Genomic DNA, 14,954 nt, shown 5'->3' on the forward strand with positions numbered 1-14,954 from the left:
CTTGCTAGAGTAAGTGGTTAAATAAGTTCTTACAAGAAAGTCAACATGAAAATATTTTTCTTTTTCTCAATTATATTTAAAAGATATTTCTAAATTTACTACAGATACTAATTCATCTGAATATTTTATTTTAAAAAGTTATATACAGAAGTTTCTCTATATCAAAGATACAGTCCTCCACTCCTTAATATGTTCCAAGACCCTCAGTGGATAACAAACCATGGATAATACTAAATTTTGTATATACCATATTTTTTTCATAATTATATATATATCTCCTATGATAGTTTAAATTATAAATTAGGCATAGTAAGAGATTAAATAATAAAACAGAACAACTTTAATAATATACTATAATAAAAGTTACTTAAAACTTATTAATTACTTATTTCTGGAATTTTCCATTTAGTATTTTTGGAACAAAACCATGGAAAGTAAAACCACAGATGGGTGAAGTACAAGAGTACTGAATAAGCACAGTTATGTGCCAGAGCAAAAATGTGTCACCAGGCCTCACTCAAGACGCTAAGTGCTGCGTATGTGGTATCCCTTTGAATTCACAGACAAGTAAGTGGGCTTTAGGATAGCTTTCTTGGGGCTGGCACCGTGGCATAGTGGGTAAAGCTGTTGCCTGTGATGCCAGCATCCCATATGGGCACCAGTTCAAGTCCCAGCTGCTCTACTTCCAATCCAGCTCCTTACTAATGTGCCTAGGAAAGCAGTAGAGGATGGCCCAAGTCCTTGAGCCCCTGCATCTGTGTGGGAGATCTAGAAGAAGCTCCTGGCTCCTGACTTCGGTCTGGCCCAGCCCTGGCTGTTGTGGCCATTTGGGAGTGAACCAGTGGATGGAAGATATTTCTCTCTCTAACTGTGCCTTTGAAGTAAATATAAATAAATATTTACAAAAATAGCTTTCTCAAAATTTGACCTGTTCTCAAGTTTAGGAGCTGCTTTTATAGTTAAGGCCACTGGTGAGCATATTTCAATGAAAAGCCTAAAGCAATATGACATGTTCATTTCCCAGTAACTTAACATGTTAACATGAAACATGAGAAGTTTTATGTCCATATGAATTTTTCACAAATCTAACACTACCACTACCCTTAGGTATCAGGGTTAGTGTCATTGCTATCAACACTGCTAGTCACCACAGTTGGAGTACAACATACTGCTCTAATAAAAAATTGTGAATATAAAATAAATCAATAGGTTGAGACAATTTTCCACTGCTTGCTTTTCATTTTCAACTAGATTCCAGACCTCCAAACTCCTGAGTAGCATGTGTTTGTTTTTGTACTCCCTTTTCTTCTAAATTACAACTAAAAACATGAACAAATAGAATACATGTCCTGTCTTAGAGTCAGAAAGAAAATCACATGATTTAAGGGCACTAAAGTTGAAGCAGACCTTTCTGAACTCTGAACTGGGGGTTAACATTCAAGCAAAGAGCTCTGAGTGGCTGCCTGAATCAAAAGCCTGAAACCCTTTGAAGGGAGCTCTGAGCTCTGAGTGGAAGGCCTTCTGCAGCAACACAGCTACAGCATTCAGGATGACTCTGGTGATTTACTGCCTTCTGTTAGCACCAGACTCATGCCACGTGTATACAAACAGCTGCACAGCTGTTACACACATTCCATTCAAAGGATTTCCTTTTTTTCCACACAGTTGTGGGTTCAAGGACTCTACAGTCAGCTGCACTACAGGATACCATACTAACCATTTCAGAATAATGCCATTAGCTGTGATGAGCACCAGTCCCACATTCTGGAATAACTTCCCCAGGCTATGGCATTTTGTGCCTCCATCTTTTACTCTCACTTATGGTTAAGCAGAACATCCTACCTGGTGGAGATGTCCAAGGAAAGCCTGGGCCTGGGCTGTTGAGATTGCTCCTCCCACAGGCACAGGCTGCTTCTGAAAGTCCAGACCATTGGTTTGTGTGCCTAGAAAGCAAGCAAAGTAACTGTAACTATTAAAAGAAATGAAAACACAAGTGAAATGAAATAATAAACTTCAATTCATCAGGTATCTATTTTAAATAAGCACTTTCTAAGTACCTCCACAGAAGAGAAGGGACTTGAAAAAAAGGGTATACAGTAAACAGTTTCTCTTCTAAAGGCAGGATTGCAGGAAAAGTATATGAACACTCACAACACTTAAGAAGCAAATTAGAATAATAAGATAATTCTAGAGAATCCAGATATGAATGCATTTGATTGTAGCCACTGAGGCTAGACAAGGCATTACCACTAAACAGCAGGGACAGAGTTCCAAAGAGGTACTGGGCCTCTTTTCTCATTTTACTGATATTTGGCTTGGGAAAAGAAAAATTACCTGATAACTCTTCCAAGGACAAGGACTTATTATTAATTTAAACCTTTTAATTAATGACAACCTCATGTCAAACACAACCTTTTACACAATAAACACAAGGAAAACAAAATAGTTGTACTGATTTCTTCAGTCTGAAAGTAGAGACTGTTGAATATGTCATTAGTCAAGGCTCTAGAATTATTATTTTTGAAATGTTGCTTTTTAACCAGTTATGCTGTGATCTGATTTTGAAACAGGCCTAATTTATGGAAAGACACACCATCCTATATTTTCTGAGAGATATAATATACTGTTTTCAAATTACCATATCTGATTATTATTTAAGAAAACCCAGAATGCTGAATAAAAAAATTACTTTACTGAATAAAGTATACCAAACCATAGGAAGCTGCAAGAATTGTCTGACCCTACACTTCCAGTTCCTACCACACAAGCACCCCATCATCCCATCTTCACACCAGCTGTACACACACTACCACTGCAGACCACTTAGGAGAGTACATGCTAGGATCTTAATGCCACTATCGATCCGATTTTTGGCAAAGATGTCACTAAATAATTAGGGATATCACATGACCCAGAGGGATATTTCAGGTTTCATTGAGATAATTATAAAAGAAATGTATACACATTTTACTTCCTTAAAAAAACCCTTGGAATTATTTTTTATAATTTTTTCTAAAGTTTCCCGCAAATATAAAGTTACAGAACTACAAAGACATTCATGGTTAATGAAATTAAATGAGTAACATGCTCATATCAAGTAATCAGAAATCAGCATGAAGTAAAATCTGAATTATAATCACATAAATCACACAAAGAAGTTTCTTTAAGGTTGTGCATTTTATCATTAGTTGCTATCTCTGTCTCTTCATTCGAAATTTGTCCCTCTGTGAAGGTCTTAAGATTATACACCATTGGATTATTTGCCAATCATTCCTCAATAAAGCAGGGAAAAATTGTGTAACATTACAGAAATATGCTCAAGATATATTAAGTAAATAAACAACACTAAAATATGATGAGGTTTTGACAAAAAAAGACAAGCACTTAGAGATTAACACACCACCAAAACGAAATCTTTCAGAACCAAATATTTTACTCATGAAGTTCATGAAAATGCTATACAATGATTCCTCTTCCAAGTTCCCATAAAAGTGATAGCAAGCTCCTTGTAAGTCACAAAGCACTAAATTATATAAAACTGATTAATTTCTGGTATTCCTGGTACAACAGTCTACTAGTAGTATTATTTAAGTGCCCTGACTATATCTCTTAGAGAAATGGGATGAAGGTACAGTATTTATATTTTAAATATTAAAAAATGTTATATCTCAAGATATTTTGACATCTTTAAAAAACTCTTCTGGCTGGAGGATAGTGAATTCTCAAAGACAGGGACAGTTAATTCTCAGAGACACCAAAGGGCTCAACTAGAAGCATGTCTGTGACATGAAAGCTAATCCAAAGTCAGGCCTCCTCTATCACACTCTGGAGGTACAGTTCTCTGCCCTAATCATTCCAGGCAACCAGAAACCAATCCTCTAGCATGGATCCCTATGCAGTTATTCATATCATCCAGCCCTGCATTGCCTTTCCCAAGGGAACTCCAAGAACACTACTAGACAGAAATTCAGATAAAATTGAGTACAGCAGGTTGAACCTCTGCTTGCAAAGCCAGCATCCCAAATGGGCATCTGGTTCAAGTCCTGGTTGCTCCACTTCTGATCCATCTTCCTGCTAATGTGCTTGGGAAAGCAGCGGAAGACAGACCAAGTGCTTGGGCCCCTGCACCCAAGCAGGGAGACCCAGAAGAAGCTCCTAGCTCCTGGCTTTGGCCTGGCCCAGCTCTGGCCGTTGCCAGCATTTGGGGAGTGAATCAGCAGATGTAAGAACTCTCAGTCTCTCTGTAACTCTGTCTTTCAAATAAATAAATAAATAAACTTTAGAAAACAAAACAAAACAAGAGTACAGAGATTTAAGATGCAAAGGCAGGTAACTTCTTTTAATAAGGTTAATGAGGCTCCACTGGGAGGGGAGGGGTAGAAAAAGCAGATACTACAGAGCAATTGTTCTCATAAGACAAGAAGACCTCACTGAGCAAAGAGTGAAGGAAAGGGAAACAGAGGCACATAACTCGACTGCACTGGAGCAAGAGATAGGTGTGAGGAGATAGACGCTGTAAGAGCCCACATCCAATGTGTCTGGAGGAACAGAGGAACAGTGGGAGACAAGGTGATTTATCCAAGAAGAACTGAGTTTGAGGAATCCTGACAAAGTATCTAAGAAAAGTGGTCCAGAAGGCACTTAGAGATACCCACAGCCGCAACTAAAAATCGATAATGTTGTCGCTGGAACAGTATTGCTGCTGAGCTGAACCTCAGAGTTCCTGTAACCAAAGCTTCAAGAAATAAGTTAACTGCTGGAGACTGCACGGCTAGTTAGTGGAGAAGCCAGCCTGCAGGAACCAGGTGCCCTGATTTTCTAGTTACTTACAGAAAAGTGATAGTTAAATTAAGAAAGCAAAAATGTTGATCACTAAATGATTGGTATAGAGAAAAGCAGGTTGAAGACAAGCTGTCACTTACATTAGGAGATGTACACAAAGAGACCAAGAAAAGGAATAGTTTGAAAAGTAGGAAATAATTCCCTCAAGACCATACTAGGAACCAGGGAAGTGCAAGCTATGAAGCCTGACACTTTGATGCAGTCAATTGGTGGAGTAGAAAATCACAGCATTGAGAAAGAAATCAAACCAAATGAAATGCTATAGAATTACCAATAATTAACAAAATAGAAAAATAAAAAAAACACTAATTTAGTTCTTTCAAAAGAATCATATAACTCACAAACATCTGGTAAGATAAACATGAATATACAGGGAAGGAGAAAGCTAACAACTAAAAAAGCATAATTAAAAAATGATGCAGGTTAAAAAGATGAGAGGATGGGGGCCAGCGCTGTGGCATAGCGGGGAAAACTGCCGCCTGCGGTGCCAGGATCCCATATGGACGCTGGTTTGAGACCCAGCTGCTCCACTTCCAATCTAGTTCTCTGCTATGGCCTGGGAAAGCAGTAGAAGATGGCCCAACCCTTTGGGTCCCTGCATCCACTTGGGAGACCTGGAAGAGGCTCCTGGCTTCTGATCAGCCCAGCTCCAGCCAGCTGTTGTGGCTATTTGGGGAGTGATCCAGTGGAAGGAAGACTTCTCTCTCTCTTTCTTCCAGCAGATGGAAGACCTCTCTCTCTCTCTGCCTCTCTGTAACTCTTTCAAATAAATAAATGAATCTTTTAAAAAAAAATATGAGAGGGGCCGGCACCACGGCTCACTAGGCTAATCCTCCACCTAGCGGCGCCGGCACACCGGGTTCTAGTCCTGGTCGGGGCGCCGGATTCTGTCCCGGTTGCCCCTCTTCCAGGCCAGCTCTCTGCTGTGGCCAGGGAGTGCAGTGGAGGATGGCCCAAGTGCTTGGGCCCTGCACCCACATGGGAGACCAGGAGAAGCACCTGGCTCCTGCCTTCGGATCATCGCAGTGCGCCGGCCACAGCGCACAAGCCGTGGTGGCCATTGGAGGGTGAACCAACAACAAAAAGGAAGACCTTTCTCTCTGTCTCTCTCTCACTATCCACTCTGCCTGTCAAAAAAAAAAAAAAAAAAAAAAAAAGAGAGACGATGTCATGAACTACTTCATGACAAGAAAATTAAAATACAGAAATGGGTACTCTTTGGAAAATGTAACTCACCAAGGCTGATTCAAAAAGAAACAGAAAACTCCCAGAATCCCATAGTACTTAAAAGAAACTGAATTAGTAAGTAAAAGTCTTCCACCAAAGAGAACACCTAGATAATTTTACCCAAGAGAGCTTCTAAAAATTCAAGGAAGAAATAATTCCAATCTTTTACAAACTTTTCTACAGAATAGGACATTAAAACAAAAAACAGAAAATACCTCCTAACTCATTTTATGAGGCTAACAGAACTTTGGTACTAACAACCTGACAAAGATAAGAACATGAAAAACAAAATACAAGCCCATTTCATTCAAAAAAACAAATGGGAAAATCCTAAATAATGACAGCAAACTTAATCTAGTAACATAGAATGAGGTGGATTTATTCCAGGAATACAAAGATTAGTTGAGTTTAAAAAAAATCAATTAATGGAACTGACCACATTCAGTGGTCAGGGGGAAAATTTTTACAATCATCTTAAAGGACAAAGAAAAACTCAGACAAATTCAATATCTATTTATAATAAAAAACTTAGGCATAGGAATAGGAAATTTCTTTATAAGTACTAAAAAATAAAATCAACATCAAAATCTTAAAAATTGTCTTTGTATAAGCCAAATGAAAAAAGTTTCTAAAGATTTTATTTGCAGCACTTACAACAACATAAGGCAGGGCCAGTGTTACGGCACAAGATTAACCTGCTGCTGGTGCCGCTGATGTGCAGGTTCCAATCCCAGCTGCTCTGCTTCCCATCAGCTGCCTGCTAATGCACCTGGGAAGGCAGCACACGATGGCCCAAGTACTTGGTTACCTAGCAACCCAGGTGGGAGAGCCAGATGGAGCTCCTGGCTCCTGTGTCAGCCTGGCTTAGCATTTAGGAAGCAAACCGGTGGACGGAAGGTATCTCTGTCTGACACTCCGCTTTTCAAAACAAACATGTTCTTTAAAAATTGGAGGGATGTGCGTTATCAAGATATCGCTTGATATTGCTGACTTATCACACAGCAGTAATAAACAGTGTAGTATGATATTAGTGCAAGAATAAACAAAAAGACCAGAGTGGAGAGTCCAGTAACAGAGCTGCACCTACCCATGAATACTTGAAACATAACAGGAATGAAGAAAACATGGAATTTTCAAAAACTGGTAACTGGGTATCCATACAGGAAAAAATGAAATTATGCCACATCACATCTTACCGAAAGAAAAAAAAGAGCAAGAGTAAGAAAAAGACAATTTCAGAAGGATTAAAGGTCTAAGCATGAAATAGAAAATATAATTTTAGGAAAGGGAAAGATTTCTTTACCAGGATCCAAAAATAAAAAGACATTAAATTTAACCACATTAGAATTAAAAGGTCTATTCCGAAAAGGGCTACATAAAGTGAATGAAAAGAAGAAAATAACTGCAATCCATACAAAGATTTGTATTCAGAATACAAAAAGAGTTCCTATAATCAGTAAGAAAAAGGTCAACCCAAGGGCTGGCACTGTGGCACAGCAGGTTAAGATGTTGCTTACAACAGCATCCTCTATTGGAGTGCCAGTTCAAGTCCCAGCTGTTCCATTTCTGATCCAGCTCCCTGCTAATGTGCCTGGGAAAGCAATGGAAGATGGTTCAAGCATTTGGGTGCCTGTCACCCATGTGGGAGACCCTGATAGAAGTCCAGGCTCCTAGCTTTCGCCTGGCCAAGTCCCAGTTGTTGCAGCCATTTGAGGAGTGAACCAGCAAAGGGAAGATCTCTCTATTTCTGTCCCATCCCCTACCTGGATAACTCTGCCTTTCAAATCAATAAAGACCCCTTTACAAATAAAAAAGAAAAGCAACCCAACAGCAAAAATGGTCAAAAGAAGCAAACAGGAATTTACTAAAGCAAAAATGCAAATGGTCGATGAACACAGGAAACAATGTTCAGTCTCCTTGGAAATGCAAATTAAAACCCCAATGAGATGCCAATTTACATCCAACAGACTGGCCAAAATTATAAAGATGATGAGTAACAATTTTGGCAGGACAGTGAAATTCTTGTCTGTTGTTGGTAGTGGTATGAACCAGTATGTAACTAAAAATTCAGCAATGATACACCTAAGAAGATACTCTGAAGACTTTTCCATATATATACACAGATAAGTTCAAATTATTTGTAGTGGTATTGCTTTTAATACCAAAAGCCTAGAAACAATATACATGTTCATCAATAACAGAATGGACAGGAAAACTATGATCCATTCCTATGATGTGATATATCCACCAAAAATGAATTATAAACACTAATATGCATGAATCTCAAAAACAGAACATTAAGCAAAAGAAACAAGTCAAATATACACAGTATGATTTGATGTAAATAAGCAAATCAAAGTATTGTATTGTTCAAGGAAAAACGGACCCAAAAAAAGAATTTCAAAGAAAAGCAAAGTGGGAGTTGGCTTGCGGTACAACAGGTTAAGCCACTGCTTGTGAAACTGGCATTGCAGAGTGCAGTATGGTTTGAGCCCTGGCTGCTCCACTTCATGCTAATGAACCTGAGAAGGCAGCAGATGATGGTCCAAATGGTTGGGTGTGCCTTCCATTAGGGAGATCAGAATGAAGTTCCTGGTTCAAGGCTTTGGCTCAGATCTGGCTGTTGTGGCCTTTTGGGGACTGAATCAGTGGATGGAAGATCTCTCTCCCTCTCTCTTTGTTGATCTGTCTTTCTAATAAATAATCAGTATTAATATTGGGATGGAGGATGATCAGGGTGGACCTACAGTAGCCTTCTGTGGAATAGTAATACACTATTTTGTGGCTGGATTGATAGATACATAAATGCTTAAACAATACACAGAAAGGTACTCCAAAAGTTCACAAAAATAGAGTTAAAAGACAAGTTTATTTTGGTGCAAAAAATATTTTGGAATCATATATAATCAGGAGTCTTGAAAAATTTCATAGAAAATGCACTGTATGAATACAAACTATGTATGGATTTCAACTTTCTTAAACCCAAATAAGTTTCAATTTTATTTTCCTCTAAACAAATTATTTTTATTTGAGTGAGAATTGCCAACTGCTGGTTCATACCCAAATGCCCTCAATGCGGGCCAAAGTCAGAAGCCAGGGACTTATTTATTTTGCCATGTGGGTGGCAGGAACTCAGTCACTTGAACACTATTTAGGAGGGTGGCATTGAGCGGAGCTGGGACTTGAATGCAAGCTCTGTGATATGCAATGCAGGCATCCCAACTTGTGGCTAGACAAAATGCTCGTTCCCATTTATATGTTTTAAAAGATTATTTATTTGAAAGTCACAGTTAAAGAGAGAAGGAGAGAGAGAAAGAGAGAGAGAGAGAGCGCGCGCGCGCTTCCATTTGCTGGTTCACTTCCCAAATGGCTGTAACAGAAGGGGCTGGGCTAGGCCAAGGCCAGAAGCAAGGAGCCAGGATCCATGAGCCAGGAGCTTCTTCTGAGCTTCCCAAGTGGGTGCAGTGGCCCAAGCATTTGGGCCATCTTCTGCTGCTTTACCAGGTGCATTAGCAGGGAGCTAAATTGGAAGTGGAGCAGCCAGGACTTGAACTGACACCGATATGGGAATGCTGGGGTTTCAGGCCAGGGCTTTAATCCACTGTGACAGTGATGGCCCCTCCCATTACTTTTTGAAGTATTCTCATAAACGCTTACATACAGGCTTTTTACAACTACTAAAACAGCAAAAGAAAAATAACAACAACAAAATAGTGCAATAAAATTTTAGGTACACTTCCAGATCACAAAGAACAAAGGAAAAATCAGATGGTAATGGAGCCAAGATTAGTGAGCGGGCCTCACTGTGTCATTGAATCAGGACAGACGGTTTTTAGCCTGCTCCTCTTCCAATCTCTGCTATGGCCTGGGAAAGCAGCAGAAGATGGCCCAAGTCCTTGGGCCCCTGAACCCACGTGGGAGACCCAGAAGAAGCTCCTGGCTCCTGGCTTTGGATTGGCACAGCTCCGGCCATTGTGGCCATCTGGGACTGAGCCAGCAGATGGTTCTTTTTCTCTACCTCTCTCTGTAACTCAGTCTTTCAAATAAGTAAAATTAAAAAAAAAAAAAAAAAAAAAGTGAGTTAGAAGACACAGGACAGGAGCCTGAAGATTATGAGATAGATTTTTTTTTTTAATTTTGTCCTTTTAAAGACTATTTAAAAGGCAGAGTGACAGAGGAGGAGAGAAAGAGAGAGACTGAAAGATTTCTTTCCCACAGAAACCTTTAATTTAAGAAATACAAGCTTCATGCTTTTCATAAATACAACATAGTGATTCTTCCCCGGTACCTGCCCTCCTACCCATACTTCCAGCCTCTTCCTCCTCCCTCTCCTAGTCCCATTCTTATTTTTTGCTAAGATCTATTTTCAATTAACTTTATAAACATATGATTATTCTGAGTCCAATAAAATGTATGGGGAAAAACCAAACTGTTCCTCAATAATTGAAACAAGGGCTGTTCAAAGTCATTGATTCTTGAAGTATTAATTTCACTTCAGATTACCTTTTAGGTACTCCATTAGTTATCACAGGTCAGGGAGAACATACAGTATTTGGCTTATTTCACTAGTATGATGTTGTCCAGTTTCAACCATTTTGTTGCAAATGACAGGATCGCATTTTTTATTGCTGTGTAGTATTCCATGGTGTACATATCCCATAATTTCTTTATGACCAGTATTTGGTTGATTCCAGATCTTAACTATTGTGGATTGAGCTGCAATAAACATGGGGGTACAGATAACTCATATGCTGATTTCATTTCCCTTGGGAAAATTCCCAGGAGTGGGATGGCTGGGTCATATGGTCTATATCCAAATTTCTGAGATATCTCCATAATGTCTTCCACAGTGACTGTACCAGTTTACATTCCCACCAGTGGTGGATTAGGAGAGCCTTCCATCCACATCCTTGCCAGCATTTGTTGTTTGTTGATTTCTATATGAGAGCCATTCTAACTGGGGTGAGGTGAAACCTCATTTTGGTTTTGATTTGCATTTCCCTGATGCTAGTGATCCTGAGCATTTTTTCATGTGTCTGTTGGTCATCTGGATTTCCTCTCTTGAAAAATGCCTGTTTAAGTCCTTTGTCCATTTCTTAACTGGGATGCTTTTGTTCTGTTTTGAGTTTCTTGATCTCTTTATATATTTTGGTTGTTAAATCCTTTATCAGTTGCATGGTTTGCAAATAATTTTTCCCACTGTTGGTTGCCTTTTCACTTTGCTGAGTGCTTCTTTTGCAGATGGAAGCTTCTCAATTTGATGTCATCCTATCGATTTTGGCTTTCATTTCCTGTGCCTCTGGGTTTTTTCCCAAGAACTCTTTGCCTATGCCAGTGACTGGCAGAGTTTCCTCAATGTTCTCTAATAATTTGATGGTATTGGGGCATAGATTTATGTCTTTGTTCCATTTTGAGTGGGTTTTTGAGGGCACTATGAGTGGTATTGCATTGAATCTGTAAATTGCTTTTGGGGCCGGCGCCGTGGCTCAATAGGCTAATCCTCCACCTTGCGGCGCCGGCACACCGGGTTCTAGTCCCGGTCGGGGCGCCGGATTCTGTCCCGGTTGCCCCTCTTCCAGGCCAGCTCTCTGCTATGGCCAGGGAGTGCAGTGGAGGATGGCCCAGGTGCTTGGGCCCTGCACCCCATGGAAGACCAGGAAAAGCACCTGGATCCTGGCTCCTGCCATCGGATCAGCGCGGTGCGCCGGCTGCAGCGGCGGCCATTGGAGGGTGAACCAACGGCAAAGGAAGACCTTTCTCTCTCTGTCTCTCTCTCTCACTGTCCACTCTGCCTATCAAAAATAAAAAAAATAAAAAAAAAATTGCTTTTGGTAGTATGGACATTTTGATGATATTGATTCTTCCAATCCATTAACATTTTTTGGGTGTTTTCTTCTATTTCTTTTTTTAATGTTTTGTAATTCTCACCATTAAATTTACTCCAAGGTATTTGATTTTTTGGTAGTGACTGTGAATGGGATTGATCTTTCTCAGCCATGGCAGTGTATGCGTATACAAAGGATGTTGATTTTTCTGTGCTGCTTTTATATCTGCCACTTTACCAAACTCTTCTATGAGTTCCCATAGTGTCTTAGTGGAGTCTTCTGGATTCCCTATATATAAAATCACGTCATCTGCAAACTTCCTTCCCAACTTGTTTCCCTTTGATTTCTTTTTCTGGCCTAACGGCTCTGGCTAAAACTTCCAGGATATATTGAACAGCAATGGTGAGAGTGGGCATTCTTGTCTGGTTCTGGATCTCAGTGGGAATGGTTCCAACTTTTCCCCATTAAGTAGGATGCTGGCCATGAGTTTGTTATAAATTGCCTTGATTGTGTCAGGGAATGTACCTTCTATACCCAGTTTGCTCTGAGTTTTCATCATGACAGGATGTTGTATTTTATCAAATGTTTTCTCTGCATCTATTGAGATAATCACATGGTTTTTGTTCTTCAGTTTGTTAATGTTATGGATCACATTGATTTGTGAATGTTAAACCATCCCTGCATACCAGCAATAAATCCCACTTGGTCTAGGTGAATGATCTTTCTGAAGTGTTGCTGGATTTGATTGGCTGGTATTTTCTGAGGATTTTTGTGTCTATGTTCATCAGAGAAATTGGTCTATAGTTTTCTTTCTCTGTTGTATCTTTTTCAGGTTTAGGAGTTAAGGTGATGCAGGCTTCATAGAAGGAGTTTGGGAGAATCCTTTCCCTGTTTTTGAATAGCTTGAGAAACACTGGAGTTAGCTCTTATTTAAATGTTTGGTATAACGCAGCAGTGAAGCTATCTTGTCCTGGGCTTTTCTTTGCTGGGAGGGTCCTCCATTACTGATTGAATTTCTGTCTTCGTATTGGTCTGTTTAGATTTTCTATGTCTTCATGGCCCAATTTAGGTAGGTTGTATGCGTCTAGGAATCTATCCATTTCTTCTACGTTTCCCAATTTGTTGTAGCACTTCGTAGTAATTTCTGATGATTCTTTTTATTTCTGAGGTGTCTGATGTTACATTTCTTTTTTCAACTCTAATTTTATTTATTTGGGTCTTCTCCCTCTTTTTTTTTTGTTTTTGGTTAGTTGGGCCAATTTGTTTATATTTTTCAAAAAGCAGCCTTCTGTTTTGCTGATCTTTTGTATTTTTGTTTTGTTTCAACTGTGTTTATTTCTTCTCTAATTTTAATTATTTCTTTTCTCCTAATGGTTTTGGATTTGGTTTGCTGTTGTTTTTCTAGGTTCTTAAGATGCACTCAATTATTCACTGCCTTTCCAATTTCTTGCTGTAGGTACCAATTTCTATAAATGTTCCTCTTCACACTGCTTTTGCTGTATCTCGTACGTTTTAGTATGTTGTGGTATTATCTTCATTCGTTTCTGGAAGTTTTCTGATTTCTCCAATGACTCACTGTTCATTCAGGAGCACGATGTTCAGTCTCCATGTGTTTACATATGTTTTAGAGATTCTTGAGTTGTTGATTTCCAGCTTCATTCCATTGTGGTTAGAGAAGATGCATGGTATTATTTTGACTTTTCTGAAATTGCTGAGTCATGTTTTATGGCCTAGCATGTGGTCTATCCTAGAGAAAGTTCCATGCAGAGATGAGAAGAATGTGTATTTTGCAACTGTAGGATGAAAAGTTCTGTAGATATCTGTTAGGTTCCTGTGGTCTATTGTGTTGATTAACTCTGTTGTTTCCTTGGTGATTTTCTTTCAGGTTGATCTGTCCATTTCTGAAAGTGGAGTACTGAAGTTCCCCATTACTACTCTATTGGAGTCTATGTCTCCCTTTAGATGGATTATAGTTGTGCTGTAATTAGATGCATTAACATTTAAAATAGTCAATGTTCCTTTTAAATTGATCCCTTAATCATTATCTAATGCCCTTCTTTTTCTTTCTTAACAGTTTTTGTGTTAAAGTCTATTTTGTCTGACATTAGGATGTTACACCAGCTCTTTTTTAGTTTCTGTTAGCATGGAATATCTTTTTCCGTCCTTTCCATTACAGTTCATGTGTATCTCTGTTGGTGAGATGATTTCTCATAGTCATCAAATAGATGGGTTTTGATTTTTAATCCATTCAGCAAGTCTATATTATTTATTTTACAGATAGAGTTATAGACAGTGAGCGAGAGAGACAGAGAGAAAGGTCTTCTTCCATTGGTTCACTCCCCAAATGGCTGCAACAGCCAGCGCTGTGCTGATCCGAAGCCAGGAGCCAGGTGCTTCTTCCTGGTCTCCCATGCGGGTGCAGGGGCCCAAGTACTTGGGCCATCCTCCACTGCCTTCCCGGGCCACAGCACAGAGCTGGACTGGAAGAGGAGCAACTGGGACTAGAACCTGATGCCCATATGGCATGCCGGTGCCAGTGCCGTAGGCGGAGGATTAACAAAGTGAGCCACGGGGGCTATATCTTTTAAATGCAGAGTTGAGGCCATTTACATTCAAGGTGACTACTGATAAGGAACATCTTGGTCTTGCCATTTTTTCATAAATATTCCTATTGTTTACTTTGGATTTCCTTTTTACTTCTACTTAGAGATTTTTCTGCCTTCATTTTCTTTCATAATGATGACCATGTTTCTGTGTTTCTGCGTGTAGCAAATTGTTAAGCATCTTTCGTAAGGCTGGACAAGTGACAAATTCTTTCAATTTCTGTTTGTTATGGAGGATTTTTATTTCACCTTCATTCATAAATGAGAGCTTTGCACTATACAGTATTCTGGGTTGACAGTTTTTTTTTTTTTTCTCTTAAGTCTTACATATTTCACCATTCTCTCCTAGCTTGTAAGGTTTCTGATGAGAAGTCAGCTGTGAGTCTAATTGGAGATCCTGTGAAAGTAATTTGGTGTTTCTTTCATGCTTATCTTTTTTGACAAGATTTTATTTATT

At 39.2% G+C, this 14,954-nt stretch overlaps 1 protein-coding gene across 34 annotated transcripts in view; it reads right to left on the reverse strand.

The window, feature by feature from the left end:
* Positions 1 to 14,954, reverse strand: part of POU2F1 (POU class 2 homeobox 1) — a 188,944-nt gene that overhangs the window by 55,026 nt on the left and 118,964 nt on the right. For all 34 annotated transcript variants that reach the window (XM_051857149.2, XM_051857145.2, XM_070077413.1 and 31 more), the window contains one exon: positions 1,843 to 1,943. In XM_051857149.2, the coding sequence (XP_051713109.1) occupies positions 1,843 to 1,943 (101 nt within the window). The remainder of the gene's footprint in view (positions 1 to 1,842; positions 1,944 to 14,954) is intronic.

Source organism: Oryctolagus cuniculus, chromosome 7 (assembly GCF_964237555.1).
Source record: "Oryctolagus cuniculus chromosome 7, mOryCun1.1, whole genome shotgun sequence".
Taxonomy (NCBI): domain Eukaryota; kingdom Metazoa; phylum Chordata; class Mammalia; order Lagomorpha; family Leporidae; genus Oryctolagus; species Oryctolagus cuniculus.